We start from the raw sequence: 13,105 nt of genomic DNA, 5'->3' as shown, positions 1-13,105 counted from the left end.
ACAACACTACAGATGGACACCACACAGGGATTTATATCAAAAATAAGTATACTTTATACAGATTCAACACAAGACCATAAACGAAAAAATACACAATACTGTTACTTTAAGATGGTAGATTTAGCTTGGTTCATTTCAGTTCTTAGATGCGACACTTTGCGTCAATGTACCTTAGGTTGCGTTAAGCTTCCACTACAAGCAATGTCGCAGTGAGGGAAATGCGACAAAATTCAGGTGCAAAGAAATAAAGGCGTGAATATCTTCCAGATGTGGCATGCTTCTCCAGGGATGCAAGAAGTTCTCGGTTCGATGCGTGGACTGCAGCGGCGACACCCTTGTTCCTCGATGTGACGGCAGCAGCTCCAGCGGCGACACTCTACTCCCACGATGAGGGAAGCTTCCGCACGATGTGACAACTACAGCGGTGACAACCAAGATGCGACGGTAGCAGCACCGACGGCGGTGCGCTTCTCAGGAATGCGGGGGGCTCTTCTTCGATGCGGTGCAGTGCGACAGTTCCAGCGGCGACACCCTCCTTTGGAGTTGCGAGGACAGGCACAGCGACGGCGACACACTCCATCCTCGTTACGAGATTCTTCTCTTGATGCGGTGCAATGCGATAGCTACAGCGGCGAAACCCTCCTTCGGAGTTGCGACGGCAGCGACGGTGACACGCTTCCTCTTCATTGCGGCAAGCTTCTCTTGATGCGGTGCAGTGTGACAGTTCCAGCGGCGACACCCTCCTTCGGAGTTGCGATGGCAGGCACAGTGACGGCGACACGCTTCATTCTCGTTGAGTTACTCTTCCAGCTCCTTGCGACATGCAGTTCCTCAAAAGTCCAAAACAGCAGCAGGCACTTCCACACAAACTCTGGGGAGCTGGGGGTTAAAGTCTGTTGTCCCTGAGACTTCAGCAGGAGGCAAGCTCTTTTCCAAGCCCTTGGAGATCCTTCACAAGTCGAAAGCAAAGTACACAAAGTTCCTTTCTCCTTCCTTTGGTAGTAAGGCAACCACTGCGGGCCAATCCCCCAAGCAGCACTTCAGCTTGGGATTAGTCTCTCTTCATTTTCTTCAGGTTCCTCTCCTCAGTAAAGGTTTCTTCTTGTAGTCCAAAAGTGATCTAATTTCTTGGGATCAGGGTCTCAATATTTATACCCCAAAATCCTTTGTTCTCTGAGGGGAGAGGGGCCTTTGCCCAGTCCAAACGAGTTCCTGAGCACTCTGTTTACCAGACTTCTCCTTTTCTTTCACAGTGCAGGGCAGAAATGTCAGACGCCCCACAGGAGGTGAAGCCAGCATTGTGGAAGGCAGGCACAGCCCTATTCAAGGTTCAGGTGCAACTCCTCCCTCCCATCTAGATGCAGATCTCTCTATTCACCACTGGGCGGACTCACTCTGTGTCGTGGAATTCCCCAGCCCTGTCACTCAAACTCCACACAAGGCAAGTACAGTCCTGAAGCACTTTGTTGACAGGACTCCTTCTCTTCTTTCAGTGTGCAGGGCAGAGACATCAGCCGCACCCCAGGAGGTGGAGCCAGCATTGTGGAAGGCAGGCACAGCCCTATTCAAGGTTCAGGTGCAACTCCTCCCTCCCATCTAGATGCAGATCTCTCTATTCACCACTGGGCGGACTCACTCTGTGTCGTGGAATTCCCCAGCCCTGTCACTCAAACTCCACACAAGGAATACGCAACCTAGCAGAGGCAGGCTTGGATAATTAGACGAGAAAATACCTACTTTCTAAAAGTGGTATTTTCAAACACAGAATGTTAAAACCAACTTCATTAAAAGATGTATTTTATCATTCTGAGTTCAGGCATACTAAACTCGAATTTCTACCATGTTCTCTGAGCCAGTTAGGATTATAAGAATGTAATAATGTAACTGCCCATTCTAGCCTATGGCAAACAGGTAGCCTTGCAATAGTGAAAAACGAAAATGGCTGTAATTCACTATTAGGACATGCCACACATATCAGGGCTTGTCCTACCTTATACCTACAGTGCACCCTGCCCTTGGGCCTACCATAGGGGTGTCGGATATGAAGAAAAGGGAAGGTTTAGGGACTGGCAAACGGGTGCACTTACCCAGTCAGCACAACAGTGCCAGACTGCACACAGGCTCTGCAATGGCAGACCTTAGACACATTTTTACAGGTTGTTTCTGTGTGTGGTACAACCAGTGCTGCACGCCCACTAGCAGCATTTGTATTTAGAAGCCCTGGGCACACTCAGTGCACTGTACTAGGGGCTGACAAGTAAACCAGATCAGCCAATCACGGAGTCACTAATTAATACATTCATTTTACAGTAAGGAGAGCATATGCACGTTATCACCGATGAGCAGTGGTAAAGTGCCCAGAGTCATAAAACAGCCAACAACAGGACAGAAAAAACAGAGGAAGAAGGCAAACATTTCAGGGATGACCCTGCATAAAGGGCCAAGCCCAAGAGACATCACTCAACAAATGGCTGAAAATCAGGCCTGTATGCAGAGTTCATTTGATGCCCCTACAGGGGCTATTGGGCAGCTATGCACTGAGTTGTCGGAGGAGAGAGTGCAGCACAGAAGAAAGGAGCGCAGCAGGGCACACAAGATGCCGGAAACAGCAACAATGCAACACAGCAAGCGCACCCTGGCTCTGCATATTGAAATGGGCCACTCCAGTGGTGCAATTGCGCGAGGGCTGCAACAGATTACAGCTGCAGTAGAGCCAATCCAGACGAACATGGTTGCTACAGGGGGAGCCACAGACACAGCTGACAGCAAGGTGTCCAGCCACAGCAGTGTATCCACTGCAGAAACACTTATTCAGCAGCGAAGCAGCAGTCGGCAGCCAACAATCCCACATGCTAGATCCCCACATGGTGGAAGTAGAGGCAGAAAATGATTCCTCTTCTAGATAAATGCATGTAATGTTTTGGGTGCGTTCATTTCTAGCTTAAGTTGGTAATGTGGATTGCGATGGACAGGTTGTCCAGCATTGTCCATCGACATGCCTTTCAAGTGAAGGGATGATTTTTTTTGTAAAATTCACATTTTGTGGTGTCATTTGTTGTGTGTAGACTGCCAATGTTAATGATGTCCTGTGAAAAATGATGGCTGGCTATATGTTCCCTGCTCCTTCTCCGCTCTACTGCTGAGCTTCCTTCGCTTGGCTGTTGGGCTGGTGGTTCAAGTTCTTCATCTCCCAAGTCTGAATCAGACACCTCCATGGGCATGCCACGCATGCAGGCAACGCTGTAGTGGAGTATGGCACCGGAGGCCATGATTTTGCAGGCTGTCTCAGGCGCATACTGCAAGGCCCTGCCACTCTTTGTAGACACCGGAATCGTGATTTCAGGATGCCAAATGAGCGCTCAATGACTGGTGCCCTGTTGTACCACCTCTCAGGTGCGTTGGTAGCAGACACGTGCGGTGTGCGGATCCATGGACGCAGGGCATACACACTGTCACCTGGGGGGTGAAATATGATGGTGAGACAACAAGCATGCAGACGCCATAGTGCAATTGCATTTCACAGTGGACATGAGAATTCAGGGGCATATTAACAAGGGCCGGCGATAAATATCTCAAAGCGCGCTTGCATATTTATCGCCGGCTATCTCTGGAATTTAAACCCCCGGCTAGCGCGTTATCAAAAACGCGCATCGCAGAGGCGATAAAAATTCCTGAGATTGTGTGGATATCGCCGTTTTCCACGGTGGAAAACGGCAATATCCTAGATGATAGGGCCTGTGGTCTTAGCCACAGAATCCACCCCCCATGTTAAGTATGCCTTAGTCAGGAATTTAACAGACGTTAAATTCCTGCATTAAGACATACTTAACCCGATTTAAATAATCGCTACCCTTCCTTGTTAATATTGCGAAGCTGCCTTCACAATATTTCCCCTGGTTAGTTTCACAGCCACGCCTACTTTGCATCTCATTAGCGATGCAAAGATAGGCGTGCTGGAAACGGGCACAAAAGCGGCGATAATTTTATAGCGCCGCCTTGTTAATATGCCCCTCAGTACCTAGTAGGTATACTTCATCAAAGTCACCCCTCTCTAATTTCTGGTATATGCCACTGTGTTTGAGGATGTATCAGTCATGTGTGCTTCCTGGATATTTGGCAACAATGTCTGTGATGCTGTTGTTTGCGTCACAGACAACTTGGATGTTGAGGAAATGAGTGCTTTTCTTATTATGGAATATGTATTCTATGGGTGAGGGGGGCCATATGGGCACATGGGTCCAGTCTATGCACCCAATGACCCGTGGAAGCCTTGCTATTCTATAAAAAAGCATTTTTGTAATTTCCAGTTCAACATCATTCCTGGGCTGCTAGATGTGTTGATTGATGCGGTTTAGCATGGCATCTAGGAAATGCTGTAAGACACGCAAAATCGCATTCTGCGACACACCTCCAGCCAATGCAATGACATCTTGGTAGCTACCAGTGGCCGATAGGTGGAGGGAGCACAACACCTGCACATGCTTGGGTATTGCATTTCTGCACATGGTTCTGCTTTCCGATTGTGGCTTCAGTGTGTCTCTGAAGTCTAGGATGACAGTGCTACTCAGCCTGTACTGGTCATATATCTCTTCCCATGTCTTCTCAAACAATGTCAGCCTGATTCTGAAAATCCTCTCCTGTCTCCGGCTCCCTTGCTGAGCAGCCAGTATCTGCATCCACCTTGCTATCACATAGAGGGCAGCCATTTTGGAAAGATTTCAGATGCATTCTGAGCGTGTTTATATAGGTTGGGTCTGTTTACCACCTGGTTTTGTTTAGCGGTAAATTGCATGCGCAAACGGGCCAAATTGTGCAAAATCGCAGTTTGCGAATGGTCTGTATATTGAATTTTGTGAGTCGCTAATTGCAAGTTGCTATTTGCGAACCGCAAAAACCAGTCCCAATTTTTGTGAGTTTGTATTTGTTTGTGTCACAATTTTAAGGTTTGCGAGTGCATTTCATACATTGCAGTCGTTTGTTGTCGCAATCACATATCGGTTTGCGACCGATTTTGCACTAGCAAATTGGTGGTACATCTAGCCCCTATTTCCTTCTAAATCAAATACTTTTCAACGTGACTTTGGTTTTTGTAATATATGTATTTAAGTTGTATTTCTTAAGACTACTCATGGTGGTCCCACTTGCTTCCATGAGGCCACTGGGCTGTGCACTCACAAGAATGTGTCCAAGAGTGTCTTGTGCCTTGTCAATGTATGAAAGTCAAAGTGTGCAGATGATAAGTCATGTGTTGCGAAAATGTTGTCCGTTCTATAGACACCCCCCTCACCGGGCTTCTGTTTGATTCTAGGGGACAGTACCTGTTTGAGATGAAGCAGTATGATCTGGCCAGCTTCTGTATTCACTACGCTGCCGAAATGGACCAAGGTACAGTGTGTTATTCTACAACTGAGAATTATGAGGCGTGGGGAGTGGAGTACGGTAAGTGAGCTACAAGCTGCTGGATTCAATCTTCTCCAGCGCTGGATCTTTAATAGATTCACATGCGTGAATCAAGATTAACAAAGCAGTATTGCATAATAGAGTATGAGAGGGGAAATGGGGATCATTTTAGGAAAACAGGTTGAGAAGCACTGCTCTTCCTACCAACGCTTCTTTTTTGGTTACAACATCGATGCAGGAATGTCTAGAGACAGTATTTGGTGTCCTCCCCATTACTGTGTTACAAATGGTGCTGGAGGCTCTACAGCAAATTGAAGCGCTGTAGCAGCCATACTTGTAGTAGAGTGAGGTCCAAAGGACCCGCGGGTGGTCCGTTCAACAGTCTCTGGGTCGTTAAGATACCAGACACAATATATTTGTTCAAAGTCTGCTTTGTAATGAGGTGACCATTACTGCGGGTTCCTATGCTACAAACAAACTTGTTAGGGCAAATATTGTGGGGCTGATTCACGAAGCTAAACTTACACTTTTGTGTAAGTTTATGAATGTTTGATATTCACAAAGGTATTTTACTGGTATTATCCTTACGACTGCGGAGGCTTCCCACATAAAAAGATAGGACAGTCTTAACGTTGTATCTGCTGAGACTCTGCAGTTGTAAAGATACTACTAGTAAAAGATCTTTGTGAATCAGGCCCTGGGAGTCTTTGCATTACTACAGATTGCCTCTGCATCAGACATCCAGATATGGGTGGACTGCGCAGTTCTTTTTCCAAAGTGGCTCCTTTCATTTGAGCCGTGCTGGGTTTGGTGCTTCTCCACACCATCCCTCCACCTTAATGTGTCAAGGACATTCTGTCTGTAATCCTGTTGTTCCAACCATTGACCTGGGTCTCAGTGAGAGTGGTGCTGAGGCTTCTTGGCATCCTGCATCCTGTATCCTGCTGTGCACCGCACCAGGTGGCACATGTGGGCCCTGCAGAAGGATCTGAAGTCTCACTCGGCTCAACCCAAAGCGACCTGTCAGACCCCATCCAGATGTCAAAGAAGACTGCACAAGCTCTGCAGTGGTGGCTGGTCGACTGTGATTGTATTGGCAGCAGAGCCCTCGCACTACCCCATCCAGAGCTAATGGTTGTGATGGATACATTGTTGCTGGGTTGACAAGGTCTTCAGGAAGCGGTGGAGATCAGAGGGCCCTGGTCCCAGGCAGAGGCTCCCCTCCACATCAACTTGGTAGAGTTGTGTGTGGTTTGCTTTGCACAGAAGGCATTCCTCCCTATCATCAAGGGGGAATGGGTGCAGATTCTCACAAACAACACAATGGTCATGCGGTATTGCAACAAACAGGGTGGCGTGGGTTCCTGGGTTTGGTGCTCGGAGGCCTTGCATCTCTGGACATGGCTGAACGCTCAGGGCATCTCTCTAGTGGCCCAGCAACTGGCAGGATCTTTTAAAACTAGGGTGGGCAAACTCAACAGATGTCTAGTGGATCACGAATGGCAGTTTCACTTAGAGGTGGTGGAGGGCATCTTCCAGCAATGTGGAGAACCCTGGCTCAATCTATTCACCACTGCAGAGAATGCCATTTGTCAAAACATTTGCAAGTTAGATTCCCCAAGGCAGTCCTTCTTTGGCTCCTGTAAACCAGCCCCCCACCACCTCCCCCTCCTGCCGAGAGTACTGAGGAAGATCAGGAGTGACCGGGTCATTGTAGTGCCTCAGGACTAGGTCAAGAGTGTGTGGTACCTTGAATGTTGACCGTGAGCATGTGTCTTCCGATGCAGCTACCTCTTCGAGAGGTTCTCTTGTCGCAGCAGCAGGGTCGAGTCTTGCCCCAGAGCCTGCACACCTTACAGGTCCAGGTTTGGACATTGACCGCTGACAGCTGATCGCTTTTGACCTTCCTCCAGAGGAGGGTGGCGTCCATCCACAAAATCTGTCTATGCAGGACGCTGGGAGAAGTTTGTGGCTTGGTGTTCCTTCTGACACCTGTCTGCAATAGGGTCACAGCTTTTGATATATTGGACCGTCAGGCCTAGCCTGGTTCTTCTTCAGTCCATAACAATTTAAAACGGACTCCATGTGTCGGGATAGTCGCGTTCAGGGCCTTTGTCTGTGTGTGTTTTTTTGTTGTTGTTTTGTTTACTTCAGAGTCATTGCTTTTTTGTTTTTGTTGAATTCACTCCCTTTTAGGGAGACTTCTTTGTGAAAACAAACAAAACAAATGATCCCAGTGGGCCATTTATTTTAGATCAAAGTGCTTTTGGCTGAAGTGGCCAACTCCAAGTGAGGAGGGTAGTCAGCTGGTGGTGGGCAGAGTGGCCCCCCTACATCTTCTGTGGACCACCCTGCCAGACCACAATGACCTCCTAAGGCACAGTGACTAATAATGGAGCATTACTTTTGGCCGCCATTTGAGGGACTGCTTCTGTCGCTGCCAAAGCCCTGGACTGTTATACTTTTAGCGGAGCTGCAGCGCTTCGGACCACTACGCCACATCTCGCGCCCCCGCTCCGCGGGAGCCGCTCGTGCCCTGATACACTGAGGGAGTGTGGACGCCATTGCTGGGAGACTTGAAGTACTGATCCTCACCTGCTCTACCACCCACAGGCTGAAGGCGGGACTGCGAGGACCAGCGTGCTTTGCGGCATTGATCAGCCGCAGCTGGTCCTCTTCCCGCCCCCTCCTTCTTCTACACCTACTTAACTGGCAGGCTTCACGCGCATGCGGGACTCGTGCGGGACGAAGCCCGGACAAAGCCTGGACAAAGGGCGGGCCGTTTGAGGCCGTTCGAGGACGGTTGAGACCTGACCGGGCCATCCCCCTTGGGTCCTCTCCTGCAGACTTCTACTTATACCGAAAGGACAATGTCCACAAGAGAACCAAGGAGTAAAAGTGTGTTGGGCGGTGGAGTCCCTACTGGCACTCTGGACAAATACTTTGTTAAAGCGGGCACCCTTCTGATCGATGAAGTCACAGTACTGGAATGGCGTATATCCCAGGAAATCGAATGGGTAAGAAGATCTTCTATGGGAACCACAGCACAAGCAAAGACTCCTGAGAAAGAACTTGACCGCATGCCAATTGGCACAGGGGATATTGAGAGTAATGGGGTAGCGAATATGTCGGATGTAGATACTTCGATCTCTTTTAACGAACTTCCCCACCCACTAACCCCACTAGAGATCCACATACAATCTAGTCCCCCCCCTGTTGTTAATAATGCAAGTCCTAATCCTAGAGTTAGTCGCTTAAAGCAGGGAGCCAGGGTAGGAGCAATACCGAAAAGGAAAAGAGTGACTCAACACCCAGGCCGCAGAAAGGCAAAAGTTGTCAAGCATAATCCTTTACTGGGGGCCGACTCCGTAGAAAAAAGCAAATCTGCACTTATACCACCCGAGAAAACTACATCAACATCTCGAGTGAACTCACCTCCCCGGGCAATGGACCAGGCGAATAACAATTCTAGCCCGACTGAAGGAGGAGACATTACTATTGCTAACATTGCCGCTCTCCTGAGGTCTCTCCTTAGCCTGCTTAATTAGGATTGAGGCTAGGCTAACGACCATAGAAAAGTCAACGGTGCACTTAGCAGATGCCCTTAAAGTTGATAACAAGGTCGATAAGGGCGGGGCTGAACCTAAGAATAAGAGGGGTACACTAATTCCCCCACCGAAGGATTCTAGACAGCTTCCAAATACTCCACAACTTGACCCTCACCCTTCCTTTAATTCCCCAGCCCATTGAAGGAGCTCCCAAATCGACTAATCTAGGGAAAGGTCCCAGAGAAGGTCTCAGGGCTATATGCCCGTGTCATTCCCATTTTTGAAAAGGTGTGCGCAGTAATGGAGCAACCTAATACCGGCGATGCGCACACAAAACTCTGGTCGGCACATGAGGACCTAATTAAGTCCATGGCAGAAGTTCTTTTCTCTATGGGAAAGTCAGGGGGAGGGAGGCCACATTGCCCTACCTGGTATAATGCGTCATGCCATAAGGCTAAATCCGACCTACTGACTACTATTAAGGAAAGCAAAAATAGATCTCTTATACAAGAAAGGAGAAGGGATTTTAAGTGGCTGATCACCCACGCCAAGGCGGAATGGGACTACGATAAATGGGAGAATCTGACTACTACACTAGCTGTTAGGGACTCTAGGAAGTTTTGTCGAATAGTGAATACAGGGTCTGAGGAACTTTCCCCCGCCATTGAGCCTAACATCTCAGCCAAGGTCTGGCAAGACCATTTCCAGACCTTGTACACGGATGGAGATAGGGCCCCAACCAAAGCATTGAAATTATGTGGAGTGTATAGCTCACTGGTTAGAGGCAGCAGACCCAGAAGCAGAGGATGGCCCGGGACCAGGGTTCAATTCCCGACGCGGCAGGGTTGTGGACCTTGGTCAGCGGACTCGATAATTCTCGCCTTGGTGCCTACTCTAACCAGGGGGCCAACTCAGCAACTCTGGGCATTTGCTTGCCTCATCTCCACAACTGCCCCATCAATTCCTGGGATGCCTGGCTCCACCTTGGGGACTCCCAGCAGGGACCATCCCACAGAGAAAGCCAGGACGGGTTCCCCAGAGTTATACAGTGCCAGGAGATCTATGGACGGGTAGCAGTGCGCTTTACAAGCTCAAATACATTTACATTTACATTACGGGTACACCGCTAGAGGGGCATCTTTTTACAGAGGTGGAGGTATTGGCGGCCATTTCAGGGCTGGCTTCAGGAAAGGCGCCTGGCCTAGATGGGCTCCCGGGAGATATATTCCAACAAGAACCGGATATATGGGCCCCCTACCTGCTGACAATTTTTAACGCCGTTCTGAGGGGCATGGAGGTGCCCTGTACTTGGCTGGGAGCAGAGATTGTCCCTATATTTAAGAAGGGATCGCCTCTGCTTCCAGTCAACAACAGGCCCATCAGCCTCATCGATGTGTCCCAAAAACTATTCGGCAGGCTGATACTAGATCGCCTCCAAAACTAAATCGAGGAGTTCTCCATGCTTAGCCCCTATCAGGCAGGTTTCCGAAGAAAGATCTCATCAACGGACCAGATCTTCCGACTGAATCTTTTATTTTGGAAAACGGCTATAATCGAGGGAGGCAGTTTATATACGGTCTTTGAAGACCTACGCGCCGCCTTCCATATGGTCCCAAGATACAGATTGTGATCCGTGTTGGTGGAGATGGGTATTCCCTCTGATATCCTGGGAATCTTGACAAGATTGTACCGAGAAAACTATGCAAGGGTCAGGTGTGGTAGAAATGGGATGCTCTCAGGAAGATTCCCTGTTGACAGGGAGTTGAGACAGGGTTTTGTGCTTACACCCACCCTGTTCTGCCTCTTTGTTAACGGGGTAATCGACCACCTGACTAGGATAGCCAACATTGATGCCCAAAACTCAACAGCAGCGGGGTGCCCGCTATTATGTTTGTGGATGACACCCTGCTGCTGTCAAAATCCCCAATGGGAATACAACGGGTCTTGGATGGGTTCGCAAACTGGAGATCAATGCCCTGAAAACTAAATATATGATTCTTAGTCCTCCACCTTCAACACGTCCCAATCCCACCATAGGCACACTGAAACTAGAGAGTGTCCACACATTTGAGTACCTAGGGGTGACCATCAATCAAAATCTGACCTGGGATACACATCGGACGAAGGCTAATATCTAATTAGCACAGTTAACTGGTGGTATCTCCAGGATGGCAAATAGATCAACTTATAAACCCCTAGGCCCAGTGCTCCAAATTTACAAAATGCAGGCGCAGGGGCCGTCACACACGGGGTGAGATGTGGGGGCATATATCCGCCCAAAACCTGACAACCACTGAGAATAAATTCATCAGGCAGATGGGAGCCTTACCACCAAGCACCCCACTCTTCCCGCTCAGACTAGATCTGGGCCTATGAACAGTTGAAGAAGAACTGGGGTTAAAACCACTAACCTTCTGGCGACGAATCTGGAGCACCCCAGAGCTCATGAGCTACAGGATGGAGCTGCAAGAGATTTTATCCTCACCAAACATAACGAACATTCCCTGGCTAAAATATATTAAAAAAAAGACATGTGAGAGTCTGGGAAGGCCGGAACTGTGGTTAGACCCAGCTAATGCTTGTAGCAAGGTTTCACGCAAATCTCTATCAAAGGACTATTATGACTCTACAATAACATCTCTATTACAGAATCCACGCCTGGGGTCTCTAACACACTTATTTATTCAATCCAAAGATTCATATCACCGGGAACTTGTCCTTGATACAATTAGCCCCGTCCTGACAAGAAAATTATTTCTACAGTGGAGGTACGGCACACTCCCTCTTAGAGCACTCAGCAGTACCTGGTCACAGCCTCCTACACCAGAGCACTGTCCAGCATTGCCACACCAACAGGAAAATGATTTGCATGTCATATTTTTCTGCAAGGCCTACCAGAAACCCAGAAAGTATTGGCTTGCTCCCCTTCTTAAAAGCTTAGGGTTCAGGCATTACTTGCCTGATTACAGAATTTTAAAGACGGACGTATCACCCCCGACTGTGTTTGCGGTAGCCAAATTTTTAACTGCAATGTGGCACATACGTACTCGTTGCATGAATTTTGATACAGATTCGGTATAAGTATTACAACAATTTCATGTTTTGTTGACTTTTAATTGAAATATAGTGCAATTACTTTATGATCTTTTAAACCTAACTTTTGACTTGTGATAGGTCATTTTTAGCAACTGCCTGAATCTGTATATTAGGCTGAAAACCCCACTGTCCTCTTTCAATTCATGCCAAGTGGATTTGTTAAAATCAACTGTGTTTTTTAATCCTGGATGTAATCTTTTATGATCTAATTGATCGAAATAAAGAATGAAATGAATGAATGAATAATGAAGACGACCCTTACAGTTTGTAAATAAAATACAGAGAATAATTCAGTGTGAACATTTACAGGGGCAATAAAAATGAAGGAGCCAGGAGATGAACACATAGACACAGTGAGCCATGCAGAAGAGTATTCTTAGAGCGTAGGGTACTGTTACTACGATGTACATAAGGAGGAGCGTCCTTCTAGTGTGTGGTGCTTAGACGAGGACCTACTGAGTAACACATAATCGTGGCACCTCCCAGACTGAAGGAAATGTAAGTAAGGACATACTCTGAAATTCTAACCATCCTTGTGTTTACAGGTACCTCCCCGGTACAACGGGCCCTTGTGCAAGCGTTCCATCAGGACTACACCAAAGCCATTGAGTTTCTGTCTGTCGCATTGAAGGTGCAGCCATCATTGTCTATGTTTATTCTTCTGGGGAAAATACAGATGAAGGCCAAGAAAGCAAAGGTGAGAAACAGCTTTCAAGCCTTCCTCTTGGGGCTGGGAAGTTCATTGATGATCCATGTGACAAACTGTGAGCTGTCAGTACTAGATCAGGAAGAGGGTGACAGATCCTGACATGTCATAGTGGGGTCATAGAAGGAGAACACAGACCGTAGACTGTCAGTTCTGGGTCATATAGAGAGATGACTGACCCTAACCTGTACGTAGAGTGTCCGAGAGAGAGATGACCCACCCTGACCTGTAAGTATAGTGTCTGAGAGAGGTGACAGACTCTGGTCTGTAAGTATGGGGTCAGAGAGACAGGTGACAGACTCTGGTCCATAAGTATAGGGTTAGAGAGAGGTGACAGACTCTGACCTGTAAGTAT

The 13,105-nt window shown here is 47.9% G+C and overlaps 1 protein-coding gene across 1 annotated transcript in view; it reads left to right on the top strand.

Moving 5' to 3' along the window:
* Positions 1-13,105, top strand: part of TTC6 (tetratricopeptide repeat domain 6) — a 1,229,706-nt gene that overhangs the window by 614,739 nt on the left and 601,862 nt on the right. Inside the window, exons 19-20 of the mRNA XM_086936916.1 lie at positions 5,309-5,385; positions 12,590-12,741. Coding sequence (XP_086793042.1) covers positions 5,309-5,385; positions 12,590-12,741 — 229 coding nt within the window. The remainder of the gene's footprint in view (positions 1-5,308; positions 5,386-12,589; positions 12,742-13,105) is intronic.

This window comes from Lissotriton vulgaris, chromosome 9 (genome assembly GCF_964263255.1).
Source record: "Lissotriton vulgaris chromosome 9, aLisVul1.2, whole genome shotgun sequence".
In the NCBI taxonomy this organism is placed as follows: Eukaryota; Metazoa; Chordata; class Amphibia; order Caudata; family Salamandridae; genus Lissotriton; species Lissotriton vulgaris.
Note: the sequence above shows the minus strand (reverse complement) of the source record. Positions and strands in the feature narration are given on the sequence as shown.